Source organism: Nerophis lumbriciformis, linkage group LG23, assembly GCF_033978685.3.
Source record: "Nerophis lumbriciformis linkage group LG23, RoL_Nlum_v2.1, whole genome shotgun sequence".
Lineage (NCBI taxonomy): Eukaryota > Metazoa > Chordata > Actinopteri > Syngnathiformes > Syngnathidae > Nerophis > Nerophis lumbriciformis.
In genome coordinates this window covers 42,286,940-42,314,160 of record NC_084570.2, presented here as the reverse complement: position 1 = coordinate 42,314,160, position 27,221 = coordinate 42,286,940, and the positions used below count along the sequence as shown (strand labels likewise).

Sequence of the window (27,221 nt, the reverse complement as noted above, 5' to 3'; positions counted from 1 at the left end):
CTCTGTCAAAATAAAAGTCACTCAGTAGAGTTCAGATGGAGCAAGAATTTTTTTAAACATTTTGTTCCAAGAGTCTTTTCAGTGACTGTTGACGCATCCTGACTAAAACCAAAGTACTGTCGTTTAGTGTGTGTAAATCATTTATTAGCACAACACACACTCCTCGGTTCTGGAATTATTCAAAATAAAAGCACATCCATCATCTATTTAGACAAACACGTCCATCTGTGTTACCATGGTGACCGACCAACGCACACAGCAAGGTTACCAAGGAGACGACACTTACTCACCAGCCAGCAAGAACATGGCAGGGGTGTCACATCATCTCACGCCATCACCGACACACTCTCACACACCCTCGCCTAGTTTACAGTACAGGTTGTGTGTGTGTGTGTGTGTGTGTGTGTGTGTGTGTGTGTGTGTGTGTGTGTGTGTGTGTGTGTGTGTGTGTGTGTGTGTGTGTGTGTGTGTGTGTGTGTGTGTGTGTGTGTGTGTGTGTGTGTGTGTGTGTGTGTGTGTGTGTGTGTGTGTGTGTGTGTGTGTGTGTGTGTGTGTGTGTGTGTGTGCGCGCCTGCTGAAACCATTGGTGGCTCAGCTGGAAGATTTTAATGGAAAATAGATGCATTAGACACAGAGCTCTGATGAAATATATTTTAGAGTATTTGCAATTGTTCTTCTCTTGTTTTCTTTTGATTTTATTTACAAAAAAGACGTACTTGTATGTTTACTATTGTGGACAACCTGGGTCGCCTGGACATTTAGAGACAGTGAGGACATTTAGACACATGGTTAGGACTTTTAGACACATTGCGAAGACATTTAGACACATCATGAGAACATTTAGACACATAGTGAATGCATTTAGACATAGTGAGGACATTTAGACACTTATTGAGGACATTTAGACATGGTAGGGGCATTTACACACTTATTGAGGACATTTAGACATAGTGGGGAAATTTAGACACATAGTGAAGACGTTTAGACACAAGTGAGGACATTTAGTCATAGTGGGGACATTTAAACATTTATTGAGGACATTTAGACATAGTGGGGACATTTAGATACTTTTTTAGGACATTTAGACACATGGTTAGGACTTTTAGACACATAGTGGAGACATTTAGACACGAGTAGGACATTTGGACACATAGTGAGGACATTTGGACACAGTGAGGGCATTTAGACACACAGTGAGGACATTTGGACACATAGTGAGGACATTTAGACACTTATTGAGCACTTTTAGACATAATGGGGACATTTAGACATAGTGAGGACATTTAGACACTTATTGAGGACATTTAGACATAGTGGGGACATTTAGACACTTATTGAGGACATTTAGTCATAGTGGGGACATTTAGACCTAGTGAGGACATTTAGACACTTATTGAGGACATTTAGACACAGTGGGGACATTTAGATACTGAGGACATTTAGACACACAGTGAAGACATTTAGACACATAGTGAAGACATTTGGACACACAGTGAAGACATTTAGACACACAGTGAAGACATTTAGACATAGTGAAGACATTTGGACACACAGTGAAGACATTTAGACACATTGAAGACATTTAGACATAGCGAGGACATTTACACACATATTGAAGACATTTAGACATAGTGGGGACATTTAGACATAGTGAGGACATTTAGACACTTATTGAGGACATTTAGACATAGTGGGGACATTTAGACACTTATTGAGGACATTTACACATAGTGGGGACATTTAGACACTTATTGAGGACATTTACACATAGTGGGGACATTTAGACACTTATTGAGGACATTTAGACATAGTGGGAAAATTTAGACACATAGTGAAGACGTTTAGACATAGTGGGGACATTTAGACATTTACTGAGGACATTTAGACATAGTGGGGACATTTAGATACTTTTTTAGGACATTTAGACACACAGTGAAGACATTTAGGACTTTTAGACACATAGTGGAGACATTTAGACACATGAGTAGGACATTTGGACACAATGAGGACATTGAGACACATAGTGAGGACATTTGGACATATAGTGAGGACATTTAGACACTTATTGAGGACTTTTAGACATAATGGGGACATTTAGACAATGAGGACATCTAGACACTTATTGAGGACATTTAGACATAGTGAGGACATTTAGACACTTATTGAGGACATTTACACATAGTGGGGACATTTAGACACTTATTGAGGACATTTACACATAGTGGGGACATTTGCACACTTATTGAGCACATTTAGACACTTATTGAAGACATTTAGACATAGTGGGGACATTTAGTCATCGTGGGGACATTTAGACATTGTGAGGACATTTAGTCATAGTGGGGACATTTAGACACTTATTGAGGACATTTACACGTAGTTAGGACATTTAGACACTTATTGAGGACATTTAGACACACAGTGAAGACATTTAGACAGAGTTAGTACATTTAGACACATAGTGAAGACATTTAGACACACAGTGAAGACATTTAGACACACAGTGAAGACATTTAGACATAGTTAGTACATTTAGACATAGTTAGTACATTTAGACACATAGTGAAGACAGTTAGACACATAGTGAAGACATTTAGACACATAGTGAGGACAGTTAGACACATAGTGAGGACAGTTAGACATAGTTAGGACATTTAGACACATAGTGAGGACATTTGGACACATAGTGAGGACATTGACTAGAGTCATTATTGTGTGTGTGTGTGTGTGTGCGCATTGCAGTATTGGTACGAGGGCACGGAGGCGGCTGACCTTCCAGTGGACTTCAACATCGTGTGGGACGGCGACTTCTTCATCGATAAGCCGGCGACCATGAAAGGTGGGAACTTTGACGTGCACGTCACATGGCTCTCCTGTCACCGGCACTGTGTCACCGGCACTGTGTTGTGTGTTTAGCGTTGTTGTACAAGTGTGAGGCGCAGCGCTCCAGCTGCGGTCAGTGCCTTAAAGCCCCGCCCTCCTTCGAATGCGGCTGGTGCGGCGACAACAGGAAGTGCGTGCTGCGTCAGCACTGCATGGCGCCTGAGCACAGCTGGATGCATCACGGACGCCATAACGTGCGCTGCAGCCACCCTCGCATCACCAAGGTAGGAACACCGCCGCGCACGCCTTCGAGCTGGGTACACCTTCTGACATGCCGTCCTGCAGATCGCTCCCCTGACCGGCCCCCGTGAGGGCGGGACCCTGGTGACCATCGAGGGCGAGAACTTGGGCCTGCAGGTGAAGGAGATCACGCACGTTCAGGTGGCAGGTGTGCGCTGTAACCCTGTCGCCTCGCTCTACGTCAGCGCCGAGAGGTCAGTGTGTTCTGTCGGCCATTTTCTTACCCTGGCTATAGTCACACATGCTGCAGGATTAGCCCTGGTGGTTGGGAGGCTGAACTGCGATGGTCATGTACTGTTACCTGATGGTGTGTGCGTGCAGGGTGGTGTGCAACATGGCGGAGGCGCTGCTGCCTCACTCCCCGGGCGGTTCGGTGGAGCTGTGCATCGGCGTGTGTAGCGCAGAGTACCGGACAATGTCCACGCAGACGTACGCCTTTGTGGTAAGACCTCGCCTTTCTTTCGCTCGTTGTCCAAAATACCAAAGGGCGCTCTTGACGTGTTCACGCAGAGTCCCAGCTTCAGCAGCGTTGGTCCAGACAGAGGTCCAGTTTCTGGGGGGACCCGACTGACGGTGAAGGGTCGACACCTGGACGCCGGCAGCAGCGTCTCCATCTTCATCGACAAGGACGAGTGTCTCTTTGTCAAGTGAGTCCATGTCTGCACGCGAGGTTCAATCTTCACCGCCAAAGTGGGTTACTCCTCCTCCTCCTCCTCATCCAGACGCACCAATCGAGAGGTGGTCTGCATTACTCCCGCCTCCCATTCTAGAATAGGACCCGCCCCCATCCGTCTGATGATTGACAAGGCGAATGTCACCAGCTCGGAAACCAAATACACGTACACGGAGGACCCCACCATCACCGCCATCGAACCCAACTGGACCATCCTCAAGTAGGCTGCCGTACACCTTCGCTGTTCGCCAATCACGACGCCCTGTGACACTGCCCCCACTCTGTGTGTTTGTGTGTATGTGTGTGTGTGTGTGTGTGTGTGTGTGTGTGTGTGTGTGTGTGTGTGTGTTTGCGCGTGCGTTCATACAGTGGCAGCACAGTGATCACAGTTACAGGAACCAACCTGCTCACCATCCAGGAGCCCAAAATCCGAGCCAAATATGGCGGTGTGGAAACCAACAACGTAAGAACATCACGTGTTTACCATGTCACATGTTTACCATGTCACACCATGTCACATGTTTACTAAATGAAATAAACATTTTACGGAGTCACGTGTTTATGACATCACATGACTGTGAGGCGATATAATAATGTCACATTTGACATCACATGGTATATGTCACATGTTTGTAATGGCACATATTTCTGACATCACTTGATTATGATATCACGTTTGACAACACGTTTATGATGTCACATGTTCGTCATCACATTTTTATGATGTCACATGTTTATAACGGCACATGTTTATGACATCACATGTTTATGATATCCCATGTTTGACATCACATATTTGACGTCACATGTTTGACATCACATATTTATGATGTCACATGTTTATGACGTCACATGTTTGACATCACATTTATGACGTCACATGTTTGACATCACATGTTTATGATGTCACATGTTTGACATCACATGCTTATGATGTCACATGTTTGTCACTTGATTATATCACATGTTTATGATATCACATGTTTATGACGTCACATGTTTGACATTACATGTTTATCATGTCACATGTTGACGTCACATGTTTGACATCACATGTTTATGATGTCACATGTTTGACATCACATGTTTATGATGTCACATGTTTGACATCACATTTTTATGATGTCACATGTTTATAACGGCACATGTTTATGACATCATTTGACATCACATGTTCGACATCACATGTTTATGATATCACATGTTTGACATCACATGTTTATGATGTCACATGTTTATGACGTCACATGTTTGACATCACATTTATGACGTCACATGTTTGACATCACATGTTTATGATGTCACATGTTTGACATCACATGCTTATGATGTCACATGTTTATGATGTCACATGTTTGACATTACATGTTTATCATGTCACATGTTGACGTCACATGTTTGACATTACATGTTTATGATGTCACATGTTTGACATCACATGTTTATGACATCACATGTTTATGATGTCACATGTTTGACACCACATTTTTATGATGTCACATGTTTATGACATCATTTGACATCACATGTTCGACATCACATGTTTATGATATCACATGTTTGACATCACATGTTTATGATGTCACATGTTTGACATCACATGCTTATGATGTCACATGTTTATGATGTCACATGTTTGTCACTTGATTATATCACATGTTTATGACGTCACATGTTTGACATTACATGTTCATCATGTCACATGTTGACGTCACATGTTTGACATTATATGTTTATGATGTCACATGTTTGACATCACATGTTTATGATGTCACATGTTTGACATCACATTTTTATGATGTCACATGTTTATAACGGCACATGTTTATGACATCATTTGACATCACATGTTCGACATCACATGTTTATGATATCACATGTTTGACGTCACATGTTTGACATCACATGTTTATGATGTCACATGTTTATGACATCACATGTTTGACATCACATTCATGACGTCACATGTTTGACATCACATGTTTATGATGTCACATGTTTGACATCACATGCTTATGATGTTACATGTTTATGATGTCACATGTTTGACATCACATGCTTATGATGTTACATGTTTATGATGTCACATGTTTGTCACTTGATTATATCACATGTTTATATCACATGTTTATGACGTCACATGTTTGACATTACATGCTTATCATGTCACATGTTGACATCACATTTTTATGATGTCACATGTTTATAACGGCACATGTTTATGACATCATTTGACATCACATGTTCGACATCACATGTTTATGATATCACATGTTTGACGTCACATGTTTGACATCACATGTTTATGATGTCACATGTTTATGACATCACATGTTTGACATCACATTCATGACGTCACATGTTTGACATCACATGTTTATGATGTCACATGTTTGACATCACATGCTTATGATGTTACATGTTTATGATGTCACATGTTTGACATCACATGCTTATGATGTTACATGTTTATGATGTCACATGTTTGTCACTTGATTATATCACATGTTTATATCACATGTTTATGACGTCACATGTTTGACATTACATGCTTATCATGTCACATGTTGACATTACATGTTTATGATGTCACATGTTTGACATCACATGTTTATGATGTCATATGTTTGACATCACATGTTTATGATGTCATACGTTTGATGTTGTCACATGTTTATGACGTCACATGTTTATGACGTCACATGTATATGACATCACATGTTTCAGATGTCACATGTATATGTCGTCACATGTTTATGACGTTACACGGTCACGTTCATGTAGTCACACGTTCATGACATCATTAGGCTAGCTAACTTAGCATGCTGCTATATTTAAGATGCTGAGCAGCGATCATGACCTGTGACCTGCCATCCTCCTAAGTCGGTGTCTTCCTATCATGCAGTTTTGCAGTGTGGTCAACGACAGCGCCATGACGTGTTTGTCTCCCGGGCTGGCATTGGGCAAAGCACAGCCACCAGAGGGGGCGCTACGTGCTGACGAGTTTGGCTTCATCTTGGATCAGGTGACGTTTTTCACTGGATGTTTTGGTCTTGGCTGACTCCACTTTCCACCTTGGCCAAGCAGGTGTCGTCTCTGCTGGTGCTGAACTCCACCCCCTTCACGCACTACCCTAACCCCACCTTTGACCCCCTGGGGACGTCTGGGATCCTGGAGGTGAAGCCGGGTTCGCCCATCATCCTCAAGGTGAGAAACGGCTGACAGGAAGTGCGGCCTGTGAAGTATTTGAACGGTGTGGTGTACTCGCGCAGGGAAGGAACCTGGTCCCGCCCGTGCCCGGCAACAACCGCCTCAACTACACCGTCCTGATCGGAGAGTCTCCCTGCTTGTTGACCGTTTCCGAACATCAGCTGCTCTGCGATTCGCCGGAACTGACGGGGGAGCAGCGTGTGATGGTGAGCTAGCCCCGCCCCATCACGGCGTCATCCGACTGCAAATATGTGACATCAAGCTGTGGTCTCGTAGATCCTGGTGGGAGGTCTGGAATTCTCCCCGGGAACGCTGCACATTTATTCGGACAGCGCTCTCACGCTGCCCGCCATCATCGGCATCGGAGCGGGCGGCGGCGTGCTGCTGGTGGCCATCATCGCCGTGCTGATCGCCTATAAGAGGAAGACCCGCGACGCCGACCGCACGTTGAAGCGCCTCCAGCTGCAGATGGACAACCTGGAGAGCCGCGTGGCGCTGGAGTGCAAAGAGGGTGCGCACGCCATCACACAACAATCACTGTGTGTGTGTTGTGTTCATGTGTGTGTGTTGTGTAGCCTTTGCAGAGCTGCAGACTGACATTCAAGAGCTGACCAACGACATGGACGGAGTCAAGATTCCCTTCTTGGAATATCGCACGTACACCATGAGAGTCATGTTCCCTGGAATAGAGGAACATCCTGTCCTCAAGGAGCTGGACGTATGTCTCTCACACACACACACACACACTCACACACATAAGTATTTGATCCCCTGCTGATACAGTAAGTTTATGCCAGTCTTGAGAAAGTTTCTTAAAGGGACAGGACTCATTTATGTGCTTCATGCTCGCTGGTTGATAGGCGATCAAATATTTATACACATATTTATGTCCATCCCATCCATTTTTTACCGCTTGTCTCTTTAGGGGTCGCGGGGGGTGCTGGAGCCTATTTTAGCTGCATTCAGGCGGAAGGCGGGGTACAATAGCCTTTATTCTTTGTAAGGGAGAAAACCTATAAAGTCATCCAAGCTTCTAAAACTGTACTTACCGTATTTTCCGGACTTAGCGCACATCAGCCACACCCACTAAATTTTAGAAATGTTTCCCATATATTAGCCGCACCGGACAAAAAGTCGCAGATATACAGTCGTGGTCAAAAGTTGACATACACTTGTAAAGAACATAATGTCATGGCTGTCTTGAGTTTCCAATCATTTCTACAACTCTGATTTTTTTTTGTGAAAGAGTGCTTGGAGCACATACTTCTTTGTCACAAAAAATATTCATGAAGTTTGGTTCTTTTATGAATTTATTATGGGTCTACTGAAAATGTGACCACATCTGCTGGGTCAAAAGTATACATACAGCAATGTTAATATTTGGTTACATGTCCCTTGGCAAGTTTCACTGCAATAAGGTGCTTTTGGTAGCCATCCACAAGCTTCTGCTTGAATTTTTGACCACTCCTCTTGACAAAATTGGTGCAGTTCAGCTAAGTTTGTTGGTTTTCTGACATGGACTTGTTTCTTCAGCATTGTCCACACGTTTAAGTCAGGACTTTGGGAAGGCCATTCTAAAACCTTCATTCTGGCCTGATTTAGCCATCCCTTTACCACTTTTGATGTGCGTTTGGGGTCATTGTCCTGTTGGAACACCCAACTGCGCCCAAGACCCAACCTCCGGGCTGATGATTTTAGGTTGGCCTTAAGAATTTGGAGGTAATCCTCCTTTTTCATTGTCCCATTTACTCTCTGTAAAGCACCAGTTCCATTTGCAGCAAAAGAGGCCCAGAGCATAATACTATCACCACCATGCTTGACGGTATGAATGGTGTTCCTGGGATTAGGAACACCCTTTCTCCTCCAAACATATTTCGGGGTATTGTGGCCAAACAGCTAATTTTTTGCTCATCTGGCCACAGAACTTTCCTCCATGTGATGTCAGAAAAGAAAAATCTGTAAATTAGCTGCAGGATTCAAGGCGTAGTAAAAAAGGGCCGCCTTGTAGTAAATGATAAATGGGTTGTACTTGTATAGCGCTTTTCTACCTTCAAGGTACTCAAAGCGCTTTGACACTACTTCCACATTTACCCATTCACACACACATTCACACACTGATGGAGGGAGCTGCCATGCAAGGCGCTAACCAGCACCCATCAGGAGCAAGGGTGAAGTGTCTTGCTCAGGACACAACGGACATGACGAGGTTGGTACAAGGTGGGGATTGAACCAGGGACCCTCGGGTCGCGCACGGCCATTCTTCCACTGCGCCACGCCGTCCCTGTACAGGGACATAATTTAAGGTATTTTCTTGAAACTATATATCAGGAGTGTCCAAACTTTTTCCACTGAGGGTTGCACACTGACAAATCAAAGCATGTGGGGCCCATTTTGATATTTTTAATTTTCAAAACCATGGATGAAATACAATATATATACTTTTTTTAAATGTACTTTTAGGGCTCTCTTCAAGTCAATATCTGGAAGGATCTCAGTCATAAAAATGTTAAAAATAAGTCATATTATTATCATTATTTAATCGCTAAGATGTCTAGATCAACTTCAGATCTATGCTCCATTATATGGTTTCACTTTTTTTTCATGTTTTTATGCCCTTTATGTTAAAGGGAAGCATTTTTTATGACAAAATATGCAACATTTTCTCTCAATGTTCAAAGTGGAATATTTGTTTTGAAGTAATTGGAGCCTAATAGGTAAATAATTCATACCATTGAGTTTGATGCATTATTATTTTTTGAGCAATGACAGATTTTTTTACATCACACTCAAATTCTCTGAATCAAAAGGGCTCCACTCATATAAGTGTTCAAATAATGAATCTATTATTTTTGATTGTTTTACTTTTAATGTTATTATGTATTCATGTTTTTTGTTTGTTTAATGCCGTTTATGTATAGCAAACACAAAATATGCGATATTTTCCCTAAAAAATATTTCTAAGTGGAATATTTGATGTGAGGTAATTGGAGCCTTTAAGAGTAATAATTGTGTAAGAATCTCTGTGTCGAAATAACGTTTACATTTTTTTTTCTTAATGTTTTATGCCCTTTATGTTAAAGGAAAGAATATTTCTTTATGACAAAACCACAAAATATGCTACATTTTCTTCCAAAGTTTTTAAAGTGGAATATTTGCTATGAAGCAATGAGAGCCTTAAATATGTCAATAATTCATAACAACATTGATTTTGGTTCATTATTATTTTGAGCAAATACATTTTTTTATTTTTTAAATCCCACTGAAATTCTCAGGAATCCAAAAAGTGTTAAAAATAAGTCTTTTTTTTTTTTTTTTTTTTTTACTTTAACGCTTATTATTTTTTCATGGACTTGAGTTTAGTTTAGTTTGTTTTATGCCCTTTTTGTCAAAGAAAACTCAGTTTTTATGGCAAACACACAAACAATGCAATATATTCCCCCAAACTATTTTAAAGTGCAATATTTGAAATAATTACAGCCTTAAATAGGTCATACATTCATAAAAATATTTGATTTTGATTCATTATTATTTTTTGAGCAATGACAGTTTTTTTCAAATCTTGGGGATCCACAAGGCTCCCACTCAAAAAAGTGTTAAAAATAAATCATACACTTTTTTTTTTACTTTCAATGCGTAATCAAATTCCAATCAATCTGTCTTTTACAAGTTTTTATCATGTTTTTTTTGTTAGATTTATGGCCTATTTGTCAAAGATGGCAAAAAACTAAATCAATCCATTTTCTACTGCTTGTCCCTTTTGGGGTCGCGGGAGGTGCTGGAGCCTATCTCAGCTGCATTCGGGCGGTAGGCGGGGTACACCCTGGACAAGTCGCCACCTCATCGCAGGGCCAACACATATAGACAAAAATAAATATGAAATACATTTCAAAAGTAATATTTGATGTGAAGTAATTGGAGCCTAAACTCGATCAATAATTCATAACAACATGGATTTTGATTCATTATTATTTTTTGAGCAATGACCGTTTTTAAGTGCAAAAAATAAATTATACACCTGTTTTTTAAACTTTCAATGCTTAAATCTCTAAATCAACTTCCGATCAATCTGTTTTTATCCTTTTTTACATGTTTTTTATGTTTGTTTTATGGCGTTTTTGTCAAAGATGACAAAATACTAAATATGAAATATTTCCCCCAGAAATTATTTCAAATTGTAATATTTGATGTGTCGTAATTGGAGCCTTGAGTGGGTCAATAATTCATAACATTTATTTTGATTCATTATTATTTTTGGAGCAATGACGGTTTAAAGAAAAAAAACACAGTGTTTAAATAGTCAACATTTGCATATCAAACACCTTCTTGTGTGGTTTGGTTTAAATCAAGATAGTTTTGGGACTGTCTTAAAAAACACGGTCGTGTTTGTGTGTGTGTGTGTGCGTGTGTTTGTTTGTTTGTTTGTTTGTGTGTGTGTGTGTGTGTGTGTGTGTGTGTGTGTGTGTGTGTGTGTGTGTGTGTGTGTGTGTGTGTGTGTGTGTGTGTGTGTGTGTGTGTGTGTGTGTGTGTGTGTGTGTGTGTGTGTGTGTGTGTGTGTGTGTGTGTGTGTGTGTGTGTGTGTGTGTGTGTGCGCGCGTACAGTCTCCAGCTAACGTGGAGAAAGCGCTGCGGCTCTTCAGTCAGCTGCTCAACAACAAAATGTTCCTGCTAACCTTCATCCACACGCTGGAGGCCCAGCGCTCCTTCTCCATGCGCGACCGCGGCAACGTGGCCTCGCTGCTGATGGCGGCGCTGCAGGTACCACTTCCTGTCTGTCTGGCCGAGTGCTAACGCTGTATGCTAACGGGCGTGGCTTGCGTCAGGGCCGCATGGAGTACGCCACGGTGGTGCTCAAGCAACTGCTGGCCGACCTGATCGAGAAGAACCTGGAGAACCGGAACCATCCCAAACTGCTGCTGAGGAGGTCCGCGCGCCACCTTTCTTGGTCTCCCCGCCGTCCCCTTGTGACCTTTGACCTTTGCGTTCAACAGGACAGAGTCCGTGGCCGAGAAGATGCTGACCAACTGGTTCACCTTCCTCCTGTACCGATTCCTCAAGGTGAGCGTTTGCACTCGGAGAGTTGGAAAGAAGGACGCCATGTTTAAAGACTACCTCCCCCCCCCAGGAGTGTGCGGGCGAGCCTCTGTTCATGTTGTACTGCGCCATCAAGCAGCAGATGGAGAAAGGTCCCATCGACGCCATCACGGGCGAAGCTCGCTACTCTCTGAGCGAGGACAAACTCATCAGGCAGCAGATCGACTACAAGCAGCTGGTAACGCACACACACACACACACACACACGTACAGTGTGGCAGAGGCACACACACAGCGTGACACACATGCAAGCAGCTTGAAACACAGACGGACTAGCAGACACACACACACACACACACACACACACAAGCAGAGTGACTTACACAAATGCACACAAACAGACACAGGGTGACACACACACACTTGCAATAGTGACACACACACGCATTGGTGACATACACAGACACACACATGCATTAGTGACATACACACACACACACACACACGCATTGGTGACATACACTGACACACACACGCATTGGTGACATACACAGACACACACATAGTGACACACACACATGCAGAGTGACACACACACACACGCATTAGTGACAGACACACATAGTGACACGCACACACATGCATTAGTGACATACACAAACACACACATAGTGACACGCATTCACAAACACACGCATTGGTGACATACATAGACACACAGATAGTGAAACGCATACATACACACACACACACACATTAGTGACATTCACAGACACACACATAGTGACACGCACACACATGCATCAGTGACATACACAGACACACATAGTGACACGCACACACATGCATTAGTGGCATTCACAGACACACACATAGTGACGCGCACACACATGCATCAGTGACATACACAGACACACACATAGTGACATGCACACACATGCATTAGTGACATACACAAACACACACATAGTGACACGCATACATACACACACACACATTAGTGACATACACAGACACACACATAGTGACACGCACACACATGCATCAGTGACATACACAGACACACACACACACTCGCACACATGCAGTGACATACACACACACATGCATTAGTGACATATACACACACACACACACACATGCATTAGTGACATATACAGACACACACAGTGAAATACACATACACGCATGCAAAGTGATACACACACACATAGTGAAACACACAGGCAGCCACACACATGCATTAGTGACACACACACACATATGCATTAGTGACATACACACACACACACACATGAATTAGTGACATACACAGACAAACACATAGTGACATACACAGGCACACACATAGTGAAACAAACAGACAGCCACACACATGCATTAGTGACATACACAAGCACACATGCAGTGACATACACACACACATGCATTAGTGACATACATACACACATGCAGTGACATACACACACATGCATTAGTGACACACACATGCACACATGCAGTGACATACACGCACACATGCATTAGTGACATACACACACACAGTATTAGTGACATACACACACACATGCATTAGTGACATACATACACACATGCAGTGACATACACACACATGCATTAGTGACACACATGCAGTGACATACACGCACACATGCATTAGTGACATACACACACACAGTATTAGTGACATACACACACACATACATGAGTGACGTACACACTCACAGCATTAGTGACATATACACACACACACATGCATTAGTGGCACACACACATGCATTAGTGACATACACAAGCACACATGCAGTGACATGCACACGCATGCAGAGTGACACAGACACAGTGAAACACACAGACAGCCACACACAGGCACACATGCAGTGACACACAAACAGCTTCCCACTCAAACAGGAGGACAGAAACGCACACACCCTTTCAGAGTGACACACAGTCATGCACACACAGAGAGGGAGACAAACACACGTGTGGAATTGCATACACACACATGGAGGGACACACACAATGCAGAATGACACACATTTAGACAAACACACAAAGAGGCAAGTCCACTGACCACAGTTCTTGTCCCAGACGTTGATGTGCATCCCTCCTGAGGGCGAGGCGGGCACAGAGGTGCCAGTCAAGGTGCTGAACTGTGACACAGTGACACAGGTCAAGGACAAGCTGCTGGACGCCGTCTACAAAGGCATTCCCTTCTCGCAGAGACCGCAGGCCGACGACATGGACCTTGGTAACTTCCTGCTCACACCTCACATTCACAAGTCCTAAGAAACAACTGTAGTACACTCTTATTTTGAAACTTGCAAGTCAAGGCACAGACTTGTCTAAAACAGGAAGGAGAAGTTTGTCTTGTCTTTGAATTGAAGCACAGAATGACGCCCTTGTTGGCTACGATGCTGTTAACATTCACCAACGTGTGTGTGTGTGTGTGTGTGTGTGTGTGTGTGTGTGTGTGTGTGTGTGTTAGTACGCTCTTATTTTGAAACTTGCAAGTCAAGACAGAGACTTGCCTAAAACAGGAAGAATAATTTTGTCTTGTCTTGGAATTGAAGCATAGAATGACGTCCTTGTCTATGATTTTGTTAACATTCACCAACGTGTGTGTGTGTGTGTGTACACTCTTATTTTGAAACTTGCCAGTCAAGACAGAGACTTGCCTAAAACAGGAAGAAGAGAAACAGGAAGGAGAAATTTGTCTTGTCTTCAGATTGAAGCACAGAATGACGTCCTTGTCTATGATGCTGTTAACATTCCCCGTCCTGTGTGTGTTGTGTTTGTGTGTGAGTATGCTCTTATTTTGATACTTGCAAGTTAAGACAGAGACTTGCCTCAAACAGGAACAAGAAAAACAGGAAGAAGAATTTTGTCTTGTCTTTGAATTGAAGCTCAGAATGACGTCTGTTGTCTATGATGCTGTTATCATTCACCAGCGTGTGTGTGTGCGTGTGTGTGTTCAGAGTGGCGTCAAGGCCGACTGACTCGGATCATCCTGCAGGACGAGGACGTGACCACCAAGATCGAGAGCGACTGGAAGAGGCTCAACACTCTGGCTCACTATCAGGTACTTCCTGTCATGTGACCCTCGTGACGTGGCCGCGGGTGATGAACTTGTTGCCGTGTGTTGCTAGGTAACAGACGGCTCCCTGGTGGCGCTGGTCCAGAAGCAGGTTTCTGCTTACAACATCGCCAACAGCTTCACGTTCACCAGATCACTCAGCAGATACGGTACACACAAACACAAACACACGTTTTTGTATTTGTGACCTTCTTGAGACCTCCAAAATAAGCCTACCTCTCTACAACATTAATAGTATATACATACTATGCAAATATAAAAAAGGTAAGCTTTTAGTTAATTTGTATTTTTTGTTTGTAATTGGTTTTTAATCGTCATTATTTACTTCTTTATTACAGTATGTCTCTATATACATATTTATTTTATTCTTTTTATTCATTTTGGCCAAAGGGGGCCCATTTCAATTTCTTACACACATTTGTTAATACATATGTTGGCCAGAGGGGGAAGCACTTCAAATGTTCATAAACATTTGTTATTTCATATGTTGACCAGAGGGGGAGCACTTTAAAACCAACACACAGTCAATTTGAAAAAATCCCTGCTTTTTGGGACCACCCTAATTTTAATAGATTTCACCACCAGGGGTGCAAATGAGATCTTTATTTTTTGTTTTTTGTAATGTGCTTAAGGCCGATGACAAACGAGTCACGGACCACAGATGGCCCCTGTGCCGCACTTTGGGCAACCCAACTGTAGAAGCTAACTGTTAATGGCCACTATAGTGTTAGTAGCGTAGTGTATTTGTTCATCCTATGGTCACATATGGGACGCGGGTTGTCTTACATCAGCACCGGAAGTCGTAAAATCAGCTGTTCAGCTGGTGGGTTTTTTCGGGGATGAATTGGGAAGTCCTTCTTTAGCTGCTGTCTTGTTTTATTATATATTGCTGCCTTTGCACCTGTCAATGTTTACATTTGTATGCACATTAAATCAACCAAAAATCCTGACTTTGGAGCAATGTTCGGGGACTCTAGTATTTGGCTATTTATTAGATGCAATGGTTTTCCGTATTGGGACTATGATTTCGGTCCTAACTTTTTCACCGGTCCTCATATGGAAGGTACATTTCCTTGTTGATGTCTCAAGAAGGGTAGGAATACAAGAACACACACGTAGGTAACATTGTGTTTGTGCCTGTGCAGAGTCGCTACTACGCACGTCCAGTAGTCCTGACAGTCTGAGGTCCAGAGCACCCATGATCACTCCAGACCAGGAAACAGGTATTTTGCTAAAGTGTGTGTGTACCTTCTGGTTCAGTCCCAGGACTCCAACCTGCGTTGTCCGCATGAGAGACGAGCGTGCTAACTACTGAGCTAAAAGCCCGAGCTATCAACTCAATAGCCCTGCACCGAATTCGGTTCTTTTTTGGCACCGACCGAATCCCGCCGGTTCACGTAGAAGCCAAGGGTACCTGGGTTAGACGTGACATCACGTCCAGTCGTAGTGAGGTGTGGAACCATACTGAAATATCGATACCGACAATACCAGATCTGAATTTCCCCCAGGGATCAATAAAGTACTTTCTATTCTATTCTATTTACACTCTGATATCGATTCTCAATCAAATGATCAATACTTTTGATACTTTAGTTTAGGGGTGTCCAAACTTTTTACTCCAAGAGCGCATATTGAAAATGCAAAGTATGTGGGGCCATATTGATATTTTTTTATTTAAAAAAATGCTTAAAAGCGTCAGGTGACTAAGTATATTATTATTAATTATTTGTTACAACATGTCAGCTTTTTCTCATCACATACATATTTTTTTGCTCTTTTTTTTTTTTTTTTACTGTTTTTTCCTCCATGTAAGAATAGAAAACAAATATTCGTAATATGACGGTGTAACTTCATAACCTCGTGTGTCTAAAATTCTGCCTGACAATATTAATGTTCAGTTACACATTTAACAGTTTTTATTATGCTTGTTGTACTTTTCCAAATTAATTCATAAGTTGTATTTTATTTTTCATGTTATTTACTAACTACACTTTGTTTATATTTTAAGTATATTTTATTTTTACTTTAAAAGCTTCTGATCTTTTTCTAATTAATTCATAAGTTAGTATTATTTATTTTCTTAAATAAACTAACGAACTTAACTTTGTTTATATTTTAAGTATATTTATTTTGAGAGCGTCTGATATTTTTCAAATGATTTCATAAGTTAGTTTTTTTAAAATATTTTAATTGACTAACTAAACTTTGTTCATATATATAAGTATATTTTATTTTTACTTTGAGAGCGTCTGATATTTTTTTGTAATTAATTCAAAAGTTAGTATTTGATTTTTTAATTAACTAACTAAACTTTGTTTATATTTTAAGTATATATTATTTTTTTATTTTGAGAGATTCTAACATATTTTTTTAAATAATTCATAAGTTAGTATTTTATTTTAATTAACTCACTAAACTTAGTTTATTTTTTAAGTATATTTTATTTTTTACTTTAAAAGCTTCTAATATGTTTCTAATTAATTCATAAGTTAGTATTTTTTTTGGTTAACTAACTGAACTTTGTTTATATTTTAAGTATATTTTATTTTTACTTTGAGAGCTTCTGATATTTTTTCTAATTAATTCATAAGTTAGTATTATTTTATTTTTTATTAACTCCTAAACTTTGTTTATGTTTTAAGTATATTTTATTTTGAGAGCCTCTGATATTTTTCTAATTAATTGATATGTTAGTATTTTATTTTTTCATTGACTAACTAAATGTTTATATTTTAAATATATTGTATTTTTACTTTGAGAGCTTCTGATATTTTTTTTCTGTTTAATTCACAAGTTTGTATTTTATTTTTTAATTAGCTAAACTTAGTTTATTTTTTAAGTATATTTAATTTTTACTTTAAAAGCTTCTGATATTTTTTTAATTAATTCATAAATGAGTATTATTTAATTGTTTTAATTAACTAACTAACTAAACTTTGTTTATATTTTAGGTAGTTTTTTTTTTTAGAGCTTTTAATATTTTAGATCAAGGATGTCTAGGGCCGCATACTGAAAAGTCAAATATGGAGGGGGCCATTTTGATATTTTTTTATTGTCTAAAAAATGCTAAAAACAGATATTTAAAGACAAAACGTTGTGTTATAAGTGACTTAGTATAATATTATTAATTATTTGTTTAAAAGCTTCAGCTTTTTCTCGTTACATTCCAAGTTTTGCTCTATTTTCTTACATTTTACTGTTGTTGTTTTTTCCGTGCATATGTTATTATTTGAAAATACACAACCTTTTAAATTTTAGCAGTTTAGCAGACAAATTAGGTACATTTGCACAAAGTATTGGTATCTGATCACTGTCTTCAATACTAGCCTTAATTTTACTTTGTATGGGATCAGAAAGAAAATCAGCGATATGGCACATCACTACTAGCAATAATCGGTATTGTTGCTAACCGCAGTGAAACTCCCGTGGGCTAGCATTACCGTTTTAAATTAAAATGATGGAAAAACCGTGATTGACAACTGCACTTTGATAAACTCATGAAATGACTGGTGCTAGCATGCTAGCTTAAAATGCTAACATGAAAACAAGACACATTAATGTCTTTCACCCATTAAGAAAGGAGCTGTTCTGTCCTGGCACAGAAGGAGCGATCCAAGGAATACAAAGACAGGTGTTTTACAGTGTGTTCAAGGACCGCTGAAAAGAGTAGGACAACCAAAGAGTAGGACGCCTACTAGAAAATATGAAATAATACATTTTATTTGCAACGCTCCTTTCATTTAAAAAGATAAAACAATAAAAGTTTAGCCATTAAAACTAAGACAATATCAGTGAAGCAGAAGGACTACAAAACGTGCAAAATAGTGCATTTTCTAAAAGAGTGTATTTATTTCACTTATTTAAAAAATCAAAAGATTTCAGGGTGTTTATGTACTTTTTGAGCACATTCGACATACCGTACTTTAATAAATTTTGGTCACAATAACCGTGATATAAAATGTTCATATCTATACATCCCTAACTCTAACACTCTAGCAGCACTGAGAGCCGACTTCGCCAAACTGTTTATAGCTAGGTAATATTGCGATTTCAATGCCAATAAAGCTATTCATTCAGAAATGTAACAATAAAACAAGATATAACAACTGGACATAAGTTATCGTAATTAGCTCATTTTTAAATGTTCCAATAAAAAACAAGAATTTATTATTAAAAACAATTACCATATTTCCCGGACTATAGAGCACACCAGTCAATTTTAGAAAAAAAAGAATGCCATTGTAAGTTAATATTACTAACACAGACACTCGTAAACGTGTTAGCATATTAGCTAAAGCTAATTTGATTACATTACGATAGCGCGTAAACATATGCATGAAAACACTCCTCCAGACATCACACATGGGACCGTTTAGTATGTAAGAATAGTTTTTGTTATATTGTAAAACTTACAAACGTTGCTTGGAGTGATAAATGAGGAATCCATACGAGTAGAAACCAGTGACGTGCAGTCACTAGAGGCAGGTGAGGCGGGGCCTCACCTGCCATCATGGAAAAAAAAAAAATGGAAAAAGAAAAAATTATATATTAAATTGTTAAATGTATCCAGTGATTATACTATAAAGTTATTTTCCATTTAACTTCACCAGTTTTAGATTATTTTTATTCAAAATCGCTGAATTTTCACATTTGCCGTTCAAATACTGAGAAGAGACGGTGCGGTGAGCAGCAGCCAGTCAAGGCACGTCACTCAGTGCCTCAACATGGACGGACTCGACTAACTGCTGGTCTGCTGTGCGGTGAGACCGTATTGCTATATGAACTATATTATACAATTCCATAGTTTAGTTAGCTGAGGTATATAATGTACAGTGTATTTTGTCAACAACTGTATGTGTGTAACGTATTTCTTGTGCTGAGCGATCATAAAACGATTGCAAAAGACGCACTGGCTGAGGCTCGCCTCCTGCACCCCCGCCGTAGAATGCACGGTAATGTTGTGTCGTTCGCGAACGATTCGTTCGAATGAACGAATCTTTTGAGTGAACGTACTGAACCGAATCACTTCATGAACTGATTCGTTCCTTTCTCAGTTCAGTTGAGCTCCGCCGCGACCATGCCGGTATGAGTGGAACTGCCGCATTCTGTGACTCACTGAACCCTCCACGTCGGCGAACGACGCAGCCAGCTACTCATCATGGGGGCGGGGGGAGGGACTGAGCGAACGATTCGTTCACCGCGGATTAACGACATGAATCACTCAGTGAACGACAACACTCTCGCTCTCTGCTCTGCTTGCCCCAATGCCGCGAGTGATTCTCCTCCCGTCGCGGGGATATGTTTCATGCCATTGGCATCCGTTCTCCATTCCTTCTCCAAGCTAACGGCTAATGTTGACTCAAGCCACATGAAAACAAAAACACACACGCGCCCCGTCCCCATTATCTCAACACATAAAGTTATGAGAGTAGAGGAGACAGAAAGAAAGTCAGTGCAGGACAAGGCTGAGCAGCAGCGACGCGAGGGGGAGGGGCGGGGGGTAAAGTGTAGGGCAGGCTGTTTGAGAATATTTAAAATAAAAATAATAACTAATGTATGTACATTAGAGATGCGCGGTTTGCGGGCACAACCGCGTAGTCCGTGGATTATCCGCAGATCGGGCGGATGAAATTTAAAAAAATTAGATTTTATCCGCGGGTCGGGTCGGGTCGGGCGGTTGAAATAAAAAAAAAATTAGATTTTAAATAGATTCAGGCGGGTGGCAGTTAAACCAATTCGGAAATATATATACATAGTTAAATGTTGTTACCCACATACGAAAAACGAGCAGGCACCTGCAGCATATGCCACAACAGAAGAAAAAAAAAAAAGAGATGGACACTTTTACGGAGCGGAGAAGGCCCTTGACGCCTCGCCGGGGTCCGGGACCGAGGCCCCTTCCCCCGAGAGGGCCCCACCGGGAGCCGTAGCTGAGGCGATCCGCGAGAAGGGCCCGACGAACGTCCAGGGTCACCACCGCGCCCACCGCACCGACACCCCGCCTCGTCCGCCTTCGCCGCGGCCGGCGTCACGCGCAGCAGGTAAGCAGCTTACCTGCCCGCCACCCCCGTGGCCGGGGGCTCGTAACAGGGGTCACTCCGCGCGCTCCGCCCGCGCAGCTTACCTGCCCGCCACCCCTGTTGCCGGGGGCGCGTAACAGGGGTCACTCCGCGCGCAGTGCGCTCACGAAAGGGGTGGGGCTCACCCTGGTTGATATAGACAGCAGGACGGTGGCCATGGACGTCGGAACCCGCTAAGGAGTGTGTAACAACCCACCTGCCGAATCAACTAGCCCTGAAAATGGATGGCGCTGGAGCGTCGGGCCCATACCCGGCCGTCGCCGGCAGCGAGACGCGCTTGGAGGTGCGCTCAGCGCGGCTCCCATACGATTGCGCACTGGTGTGCGTCTGGGTCGTGACAGCGTGGCATGCGAATGTCTGTGCTGCATTGGATCAGTCTCCTTTCTTTAACAGGCAAAAGCTTTATAACCTCACTAATGCCTTGCATCGTCTATATTAGATATATAACAACGGGCGGGTGCGGTTCTGATCAAATGTTACATCGGGTGGATGGCGGATGGTTGACGACTTTCTGATGCGGTTGCGGATGAAATAATTGCCTATCCGCGCATCTCTAATGTACATATACATGGGCTATTATTTATCTAGATTTTTATATTATTTAAGCTATTTATTTTCTTTTTTATTGCATATTTAAGTTGATATTTCCATTTTTATATTTTTAAATGTAAGCTACAGAAATGTTAGTTTTAATGTTGGCTTTTCTGGCACTTGGTTTAATATTTGTTTTGTTTTATTTAAGGTAGCCTATTTATTTTCTTTTTGTTTGCACATTTAAGTTAATATTTTCTTTGTTATATTTTTAAACGTAGGCTACAGAACATTTAGTTTTTATGTTGGCATTTCTGGCTCTTAATTTATTTGTTTTATTTTTAAGGTATTTATTTTCTTTTTGTTTGCATATTTAAGTTTACATTTTCTTTGCTACAGAACATTTTGTTTTTATGTTGGCATTTGTTAAGGGTTTCTTAATTTAATATTTGTTTTTGCACTAAACAAACGAGGCCTATTTATTTAACTGTTGATTGCAAGCATTTTAGTAGGCTATAACTATTTTTTTTATTTCCCACTTTTATTTATTTCTTATTTTCATTTCAGTGCAATAAAACATATTTAACAACAGGACTCGCGAACCTACTGACACAGAGAACTGACTGTGTCGCGGAGGAGGACGTCACATTGAGGCTCTCGTTCAGTCACTGTGCGCGTCGTTCATTGGGTGCTGAGGGCTTGTGTCGTTCGCGAACTGACACACACCGAGATCTGCCGCTGGGGAAGCTGTTACTGACTGACTCATGATTCGCCGACCTGCCCACAGAACTGCTGCTGCAGAAGTGATTCGGTGAACGAATCAATTTAAGGAACTGATTCTAGTGATTCAGTACAGTCAAAAGAACTGCCGATCCCATCACTAATGCACAGCAACCCCTGACGGGAGTGTTATATCAACTAAAGCCCACACTTAAACCCTCCACGTGCAAGATTGAATCTATTTAAAAAAGTTATTTCATAAGAAGCCAAAAAGTGCAAAAACAATAATGTTCGTGTTGGAGGAGTTGTGAATGACTGCAGGGCCACATCATTAGGTACACCTTCAGACTGCAGGTGTACCTAATTCACAACTCCTCCAACACGAACATTATTGTTTTTGCACTTTTTGGCTTAACTTTTGTAACCTATTTTTATGGGCTTTCCTCTTTGTGATGTTAAGTTCCTGTTATGCGCTGTTATACAGTATATGCCTTGAGCTCTTATTTTGAAAGCGCTAAGAGCGGAATTTTGACACGTTGGAGTGGAGCGGAAGTTTTTGAAAGAAGGTAAATAAAGTGGTCCTCGTGTAAACTGGAGCCTCCGTGTTTGTTATTTTGTAGTTTCATACAGTATAGGCCACATTTATAAACCCTCGGTCACACTTTTTTAAATAGATTCAATCTTGCACGTGGAAAGTTGAAGTGAGGGCTTTAGTTGATATAACACTCCCGTCAGGGGGTTCATTAATCCAGCACAACAGCGGCGCATTTATAAGTAAAGGTAAGACCATAATAACGTTTTTTTATTAAATGTGCTTTTTTGTGTGCTACAGTTTGTATGTGTAAAGTTAAAGTTAAGTTAAAGTACCAATGATTGTCACACACACACTAGGTGTGGTGAAATTTGTCCTCTGCATTTGACCCATCCCCTTGTTCACCCCCTGGGAGGTGAGGGGAGCAGTGGGCAGCAGCGGTGCCGCGCCCGGGAATCATTTTTGGTGATTTAACCCCCAATTCCAACCCTTGATGCTGAGTGCCAAGCAGGGAAGAATGCTGGTATGAGCTTTTAAACATAACCCGTTAACTGCTGCCAATCAAATGGTGAATAAGATACTCTTTAGGGTTCATATGTTTGTAAATCTGACTGTGATGAAGTCAGTGCCTCACCAGCCATCAACCTCACCGCACGTCACTGGTAGAAACGCTATGGACGGCTAGAAGACTGAACGGCACTTCTATGTCCGGTTGAAAGCACCAATTGGGAGGACACTGCAGAACCTGCAGTGAGCGAACCCGTCCAAAAGAGGGAAGCATAGCACAAACAATAACACACCATGCTTGGTTTCTCTGAACTATTTGCATTATGTCCGTCAGCGAAGAAAAATCCATGAATTAGCCGCACCATTTTATAAGCCGCAGGGTACAAAGTGTAGGCTTATAGTCCGGAATTTCTAATAACACACACAAAAGTACCAAAAATTGTTACTGTTGAGTATCGGTATCGATTCCCAGGTAGGAGAATGTGCTGAAATGTGACTTTGCATGTTTCAGGAACCAAACTGTGGCACCTGGTCAAGAACCACGAGCACAGCGACCAGCGAGAAGGAGACAGAGGCAGCAAGATGGTGTCTGAGATCTACCTGACACGCCTGCTGGCCACCAAGGTCTCTCTCTCTCACACACACACACACACATACATTGTTGTATTTGTTACCTTCTTGAGACCTGAGAAAAATGCTTACCTCTATAGGACCACCCTTTCTAGATATATAAAGATTTGTATTTACAACATTAATAATTATGGGCCTGCTGCAATGCCAGGGCCCATTCACTGCCCAAATTTTGTAAATTGTACACTTTTTTGTTTAATTCCGCAGCCATACACCTTACAGTCATATAACTGGGTATTTCAAAAATGCTAACTGTATGCATGTTTCCATTAGCATGCTAACAACAAAGTGCTAGCTTTTTTTTGATAATTTTGCAAGCGTTTCTCCTAGAGTCATATAACTTAGTATGTGACACCTGCTAGCTACATTAGCTAGCATGCTAATGTTAGCATGCTAGCATACTAACATTAACATGCTAACTTTTTTGCTAACTTTACGTTTTTTTCTCTGATGACAGCCACACACCTTATAACTTGGTATGTGACACATGATAACTGATAGCATGCTAACGTTAGCTTGCTAGCTTTTTGAGCTAGTTTTGCAACCGTTTACCCCAGAGTCATATAATTTGGTACGTGAGACTTGTTAACTGTTAGCATGCTTAAGTTAGCTTGCTAGCAAGCTAACTTAAGCATGCTAACTTTTTCATCTAATTTTACACTTTTGTTTCTATTTCTGCAGCCATACCAAGTTATACACCTTTGAGTTGTATAACTTGGTATATGAAATAAGCTGACTGTTATCATGCTATCGTTAGCACACATGCTAAGTGTTAGCATTTTTATGTAAACATGCTGTTTTAGGCTAGCTTTGTGACTCATTTTGTACAGTTACACCTAAAACACGCGGATTCAGACACTCGGCACCATCTTCTAAGTATGGCGGCTTCCGATGGTCCAGTGCACAGATAGCAGTCCCATCAAAATTTCCACGGGGATTTTCTAGTATATACATACTATGCAAATATAAAAAAGGTAAGTTTTTAGTATTTTTTTGGGGGGGGGGGGGGGGGGGGGGGGGGGATTTTTTTGTTTGTAATTGATTTTTAATCTTCATTATTTACTTCAAGTTATTACAGTATGTCTCTATGTACATTTATTTTTATTTTTTTTAATTAATTTTGGCCAAAGGGGGCGCATTTCAATTTCTTCCACACACTTGTTATTACATATGTTGGCCAGAGGGGGAGCGCTTAAAATTTTTACACACACTTGTTATTTCATATGTTGACCAGAGGGGGAGCACTTTTAAAGCCGACACAGAGTCAATTTGAAAAATGCCTCCTTTTTGGGACCACCCTGATTTTGATAGATTTCACCACCAGGGGTGCAAATGAGACATTCTCTATTAGATGCAATGGTTTTCTGCAATGGGACCATGATTTATGTCCTAACTTGTTCACACCTCCTCATATGGAAGGTACTTTTCCTTCTTGATGTCTCAAGAAGGGTAGAAATACAAGAACACACACACACACACATTCAAGTAATTGGGACTGACACTTAGCTCCTCCCACCAACAGGGGACGCTGCAGAAGTTTGTGGACGACCTCTTTGAGACCGTCTTCAGCACGGCCCACCGCGGCTCCGCTCTCCCTTTGGCCATAAAGTACATGTTTGACTTCCTGGATGAGCAGGCCGACAAACGGCAGATCAGCGACCCGGACGTGCGGCACACCTGGAAGAGCAACTGGTACGAATATACACGCACGCACGCCTGCGTTCTAGGCTCTCAACGTGTTTCCTGTCCGCATGTTCAGCCTTCCTCTCAGGTTCTGGGTCAACGTCATCAAGAACCCGCAGTTTGTGTTCGACATCCACAAGAGTAGCATCACGGACGCCTGCCTGTCGGTCGTCGCTCAGACCTTCATGGACTCCTGCTCCACGTCTGAACACCGACTTGGGAAAGACTCGCCGTCCAACAAGTTGCTCTATGCTAAAGACATCCCCAACTACAAGAGCTGGGTGGAGAGGTAGCCAATATGCTAACTTGCTAATATAGCCTATAAAGCATATTTTTTAGAACGAGCAATATTGTAAATATGACCTAAAAAGCATATTTGGGAACCTGCAGTGTAGCTAATATTCTAACTAGCCAAGTGGCAAATTTGAGAAACTCTGATAACTAACTAATATGCTAACAAAATTGTAACAACTGGGGAGAAATAGCCAATAACCTAACTTGTAAATATGACCTAATAAGCATCTTTGAGAACCTACAGTGGCGCTAATATGCTAACTAGCCAACATAGCCTTGTGGCAAATTTTAGGAACTAGGAGAAGTAGCTAATATGCTAACTTTCTAATATAGCCGAAAAGTATCTTTAAGCACCTACAGGGGTAGCTAATATGCTAACTAGCCAACATAGCCAAGTGGTAAATTTTAGGAACTCGGAGAAGTACGGTAGTTAATATGCTGACAAAATTGTAACAACTGGGGAGAGGTAGCTAATATGCTAACTTTCTAATATATCCGAAAAAGTATCTTTAAGAATCTACAGTGGTAGCTACCATGCTAACTAGCCAACATAGCCTAGTGGAAAACTGTAAGAACTGGGGAGAATGAGCCAATATGCTAACTTGTAAATATGACCTAATAAGCATCTTTGAGAACCTACAGTGTAGCTAATATGCTAACTAGCCAACATAGCCTTGTGGCAAATTTTCGGAACTAGGAGAAGTAGCTAATATGCTAACTTGCTAATATAGCTGTAAAAGTATCTTTAAGCACCTACAGGGGTAGCTAATATGCTAACTAGCGAACATAGCCCAGTGGCAAATTTTAGGAACTCGGAGAAGTAGCTAATATGCTAACAAAATTGTAACAACTGGAGAGAAGTAGCTAATATGCTAACAAAATTGGAACAACTGGGGAGAAGTAGCTAATATGCTAGCTTTCTAATATATCCGAAAAAGTATCTTTAAGAACCCACAGGGGTAGCTACCATGCTAACCAGCCAACATAGCCTAGTGGAAAACTGTAAGAACTGGGGAGAATGAGCCAATATGCTAACTTGTAAATATGACCTAATAAGCATCTTTAAGAACAGACAGTGTAGCTAATATGCTAACTAGCCAACATAGCCTA

The 27,221-nt window shown here is 41.2% G+C and overlaps 1 protein-coding gene across 1 annotated transcript in view; it reads left to right on the top strand.

Annotated features, from left to right (window-relative positions):
- The window catches only part of plxna3 (plexin A3), a 101,859-nt gene that overhangs the window by 72,105 nt on the left and 2,533 nt on the right, over positions 1–27,221 (top strand). The window contains exons 14-36 of the mRNA XM_061985497.2: positions 2,743–2,839; positions 2,917–3,107; positions 3,169–3,317; positions 3,445–3,565; positions 3,634–3,770; positions 3,846–4,016; positions 4,166–4,259; positions 6,702–6,821; positions 6,884–7,003; positions 7,069–7,212; positions 7,283–7,517; positions 7,582–7,724; positions 11,606–11,761; positions 11,827–11,927; positions 11,995–12,061; positions 12,129–12,275; positions 14,129–14,288; positions 15,016–15,119; positions 15,187–15,283; positions 16,280–16,357; positions 24,016–24,128; positions 25,657–25,826; positions 25,894–26,106. Of these exons, the coding sequence (XP_061841481.2) occupies positions 2,743–2,839; positions 2,917–3,107; positions 3,169–3,317; positions 3,445–3,565; positions 3,634–3,770; positions 3,846–4,016; positions 4,166–4,259; positions 6,702–6,821; positions 6,884–7,003; positions 7,069–7,212; positions 7,283–7,517; positions 7,582–7,724; positions 11,606–11,761; positions 11,827–11,927; positions 11,995–12,061; positions 12,129–12,275; positions 14,129–14,288; positions 15,016–15,119; positions 15,187–15,283; positions 16,280–16,357; positions 24,016–24,128; positions 25,657–25,826; positions 25,894–26,106 (3,128 nt within the window). The remainder of the gene's footprint in view (positions 1–2,742; positions 2,840–2,916; positions 3,108–3,168; positions 3,318–3,444; positions 3,566–3,633; positions 3,771–3,845; positions 4,017–4,165; positions 4,260–6,701; positions 6,822–6,883; positions 7,004–7,068; positions 7,213–7,282; positions 7,518–7,581; positions 7,725–11,605; positions 11,762–11,826; positions 11,928–11,994; positions 12,062–12,128; positions 12,276–14,128; positions 14,289–15,015; positions 15,120–15,186; positions 15,284–16,279; positions 16,358–24,015; positions 24,129–25,656; positions 25,827–25,893; positions 26,107–27,221) is intronic.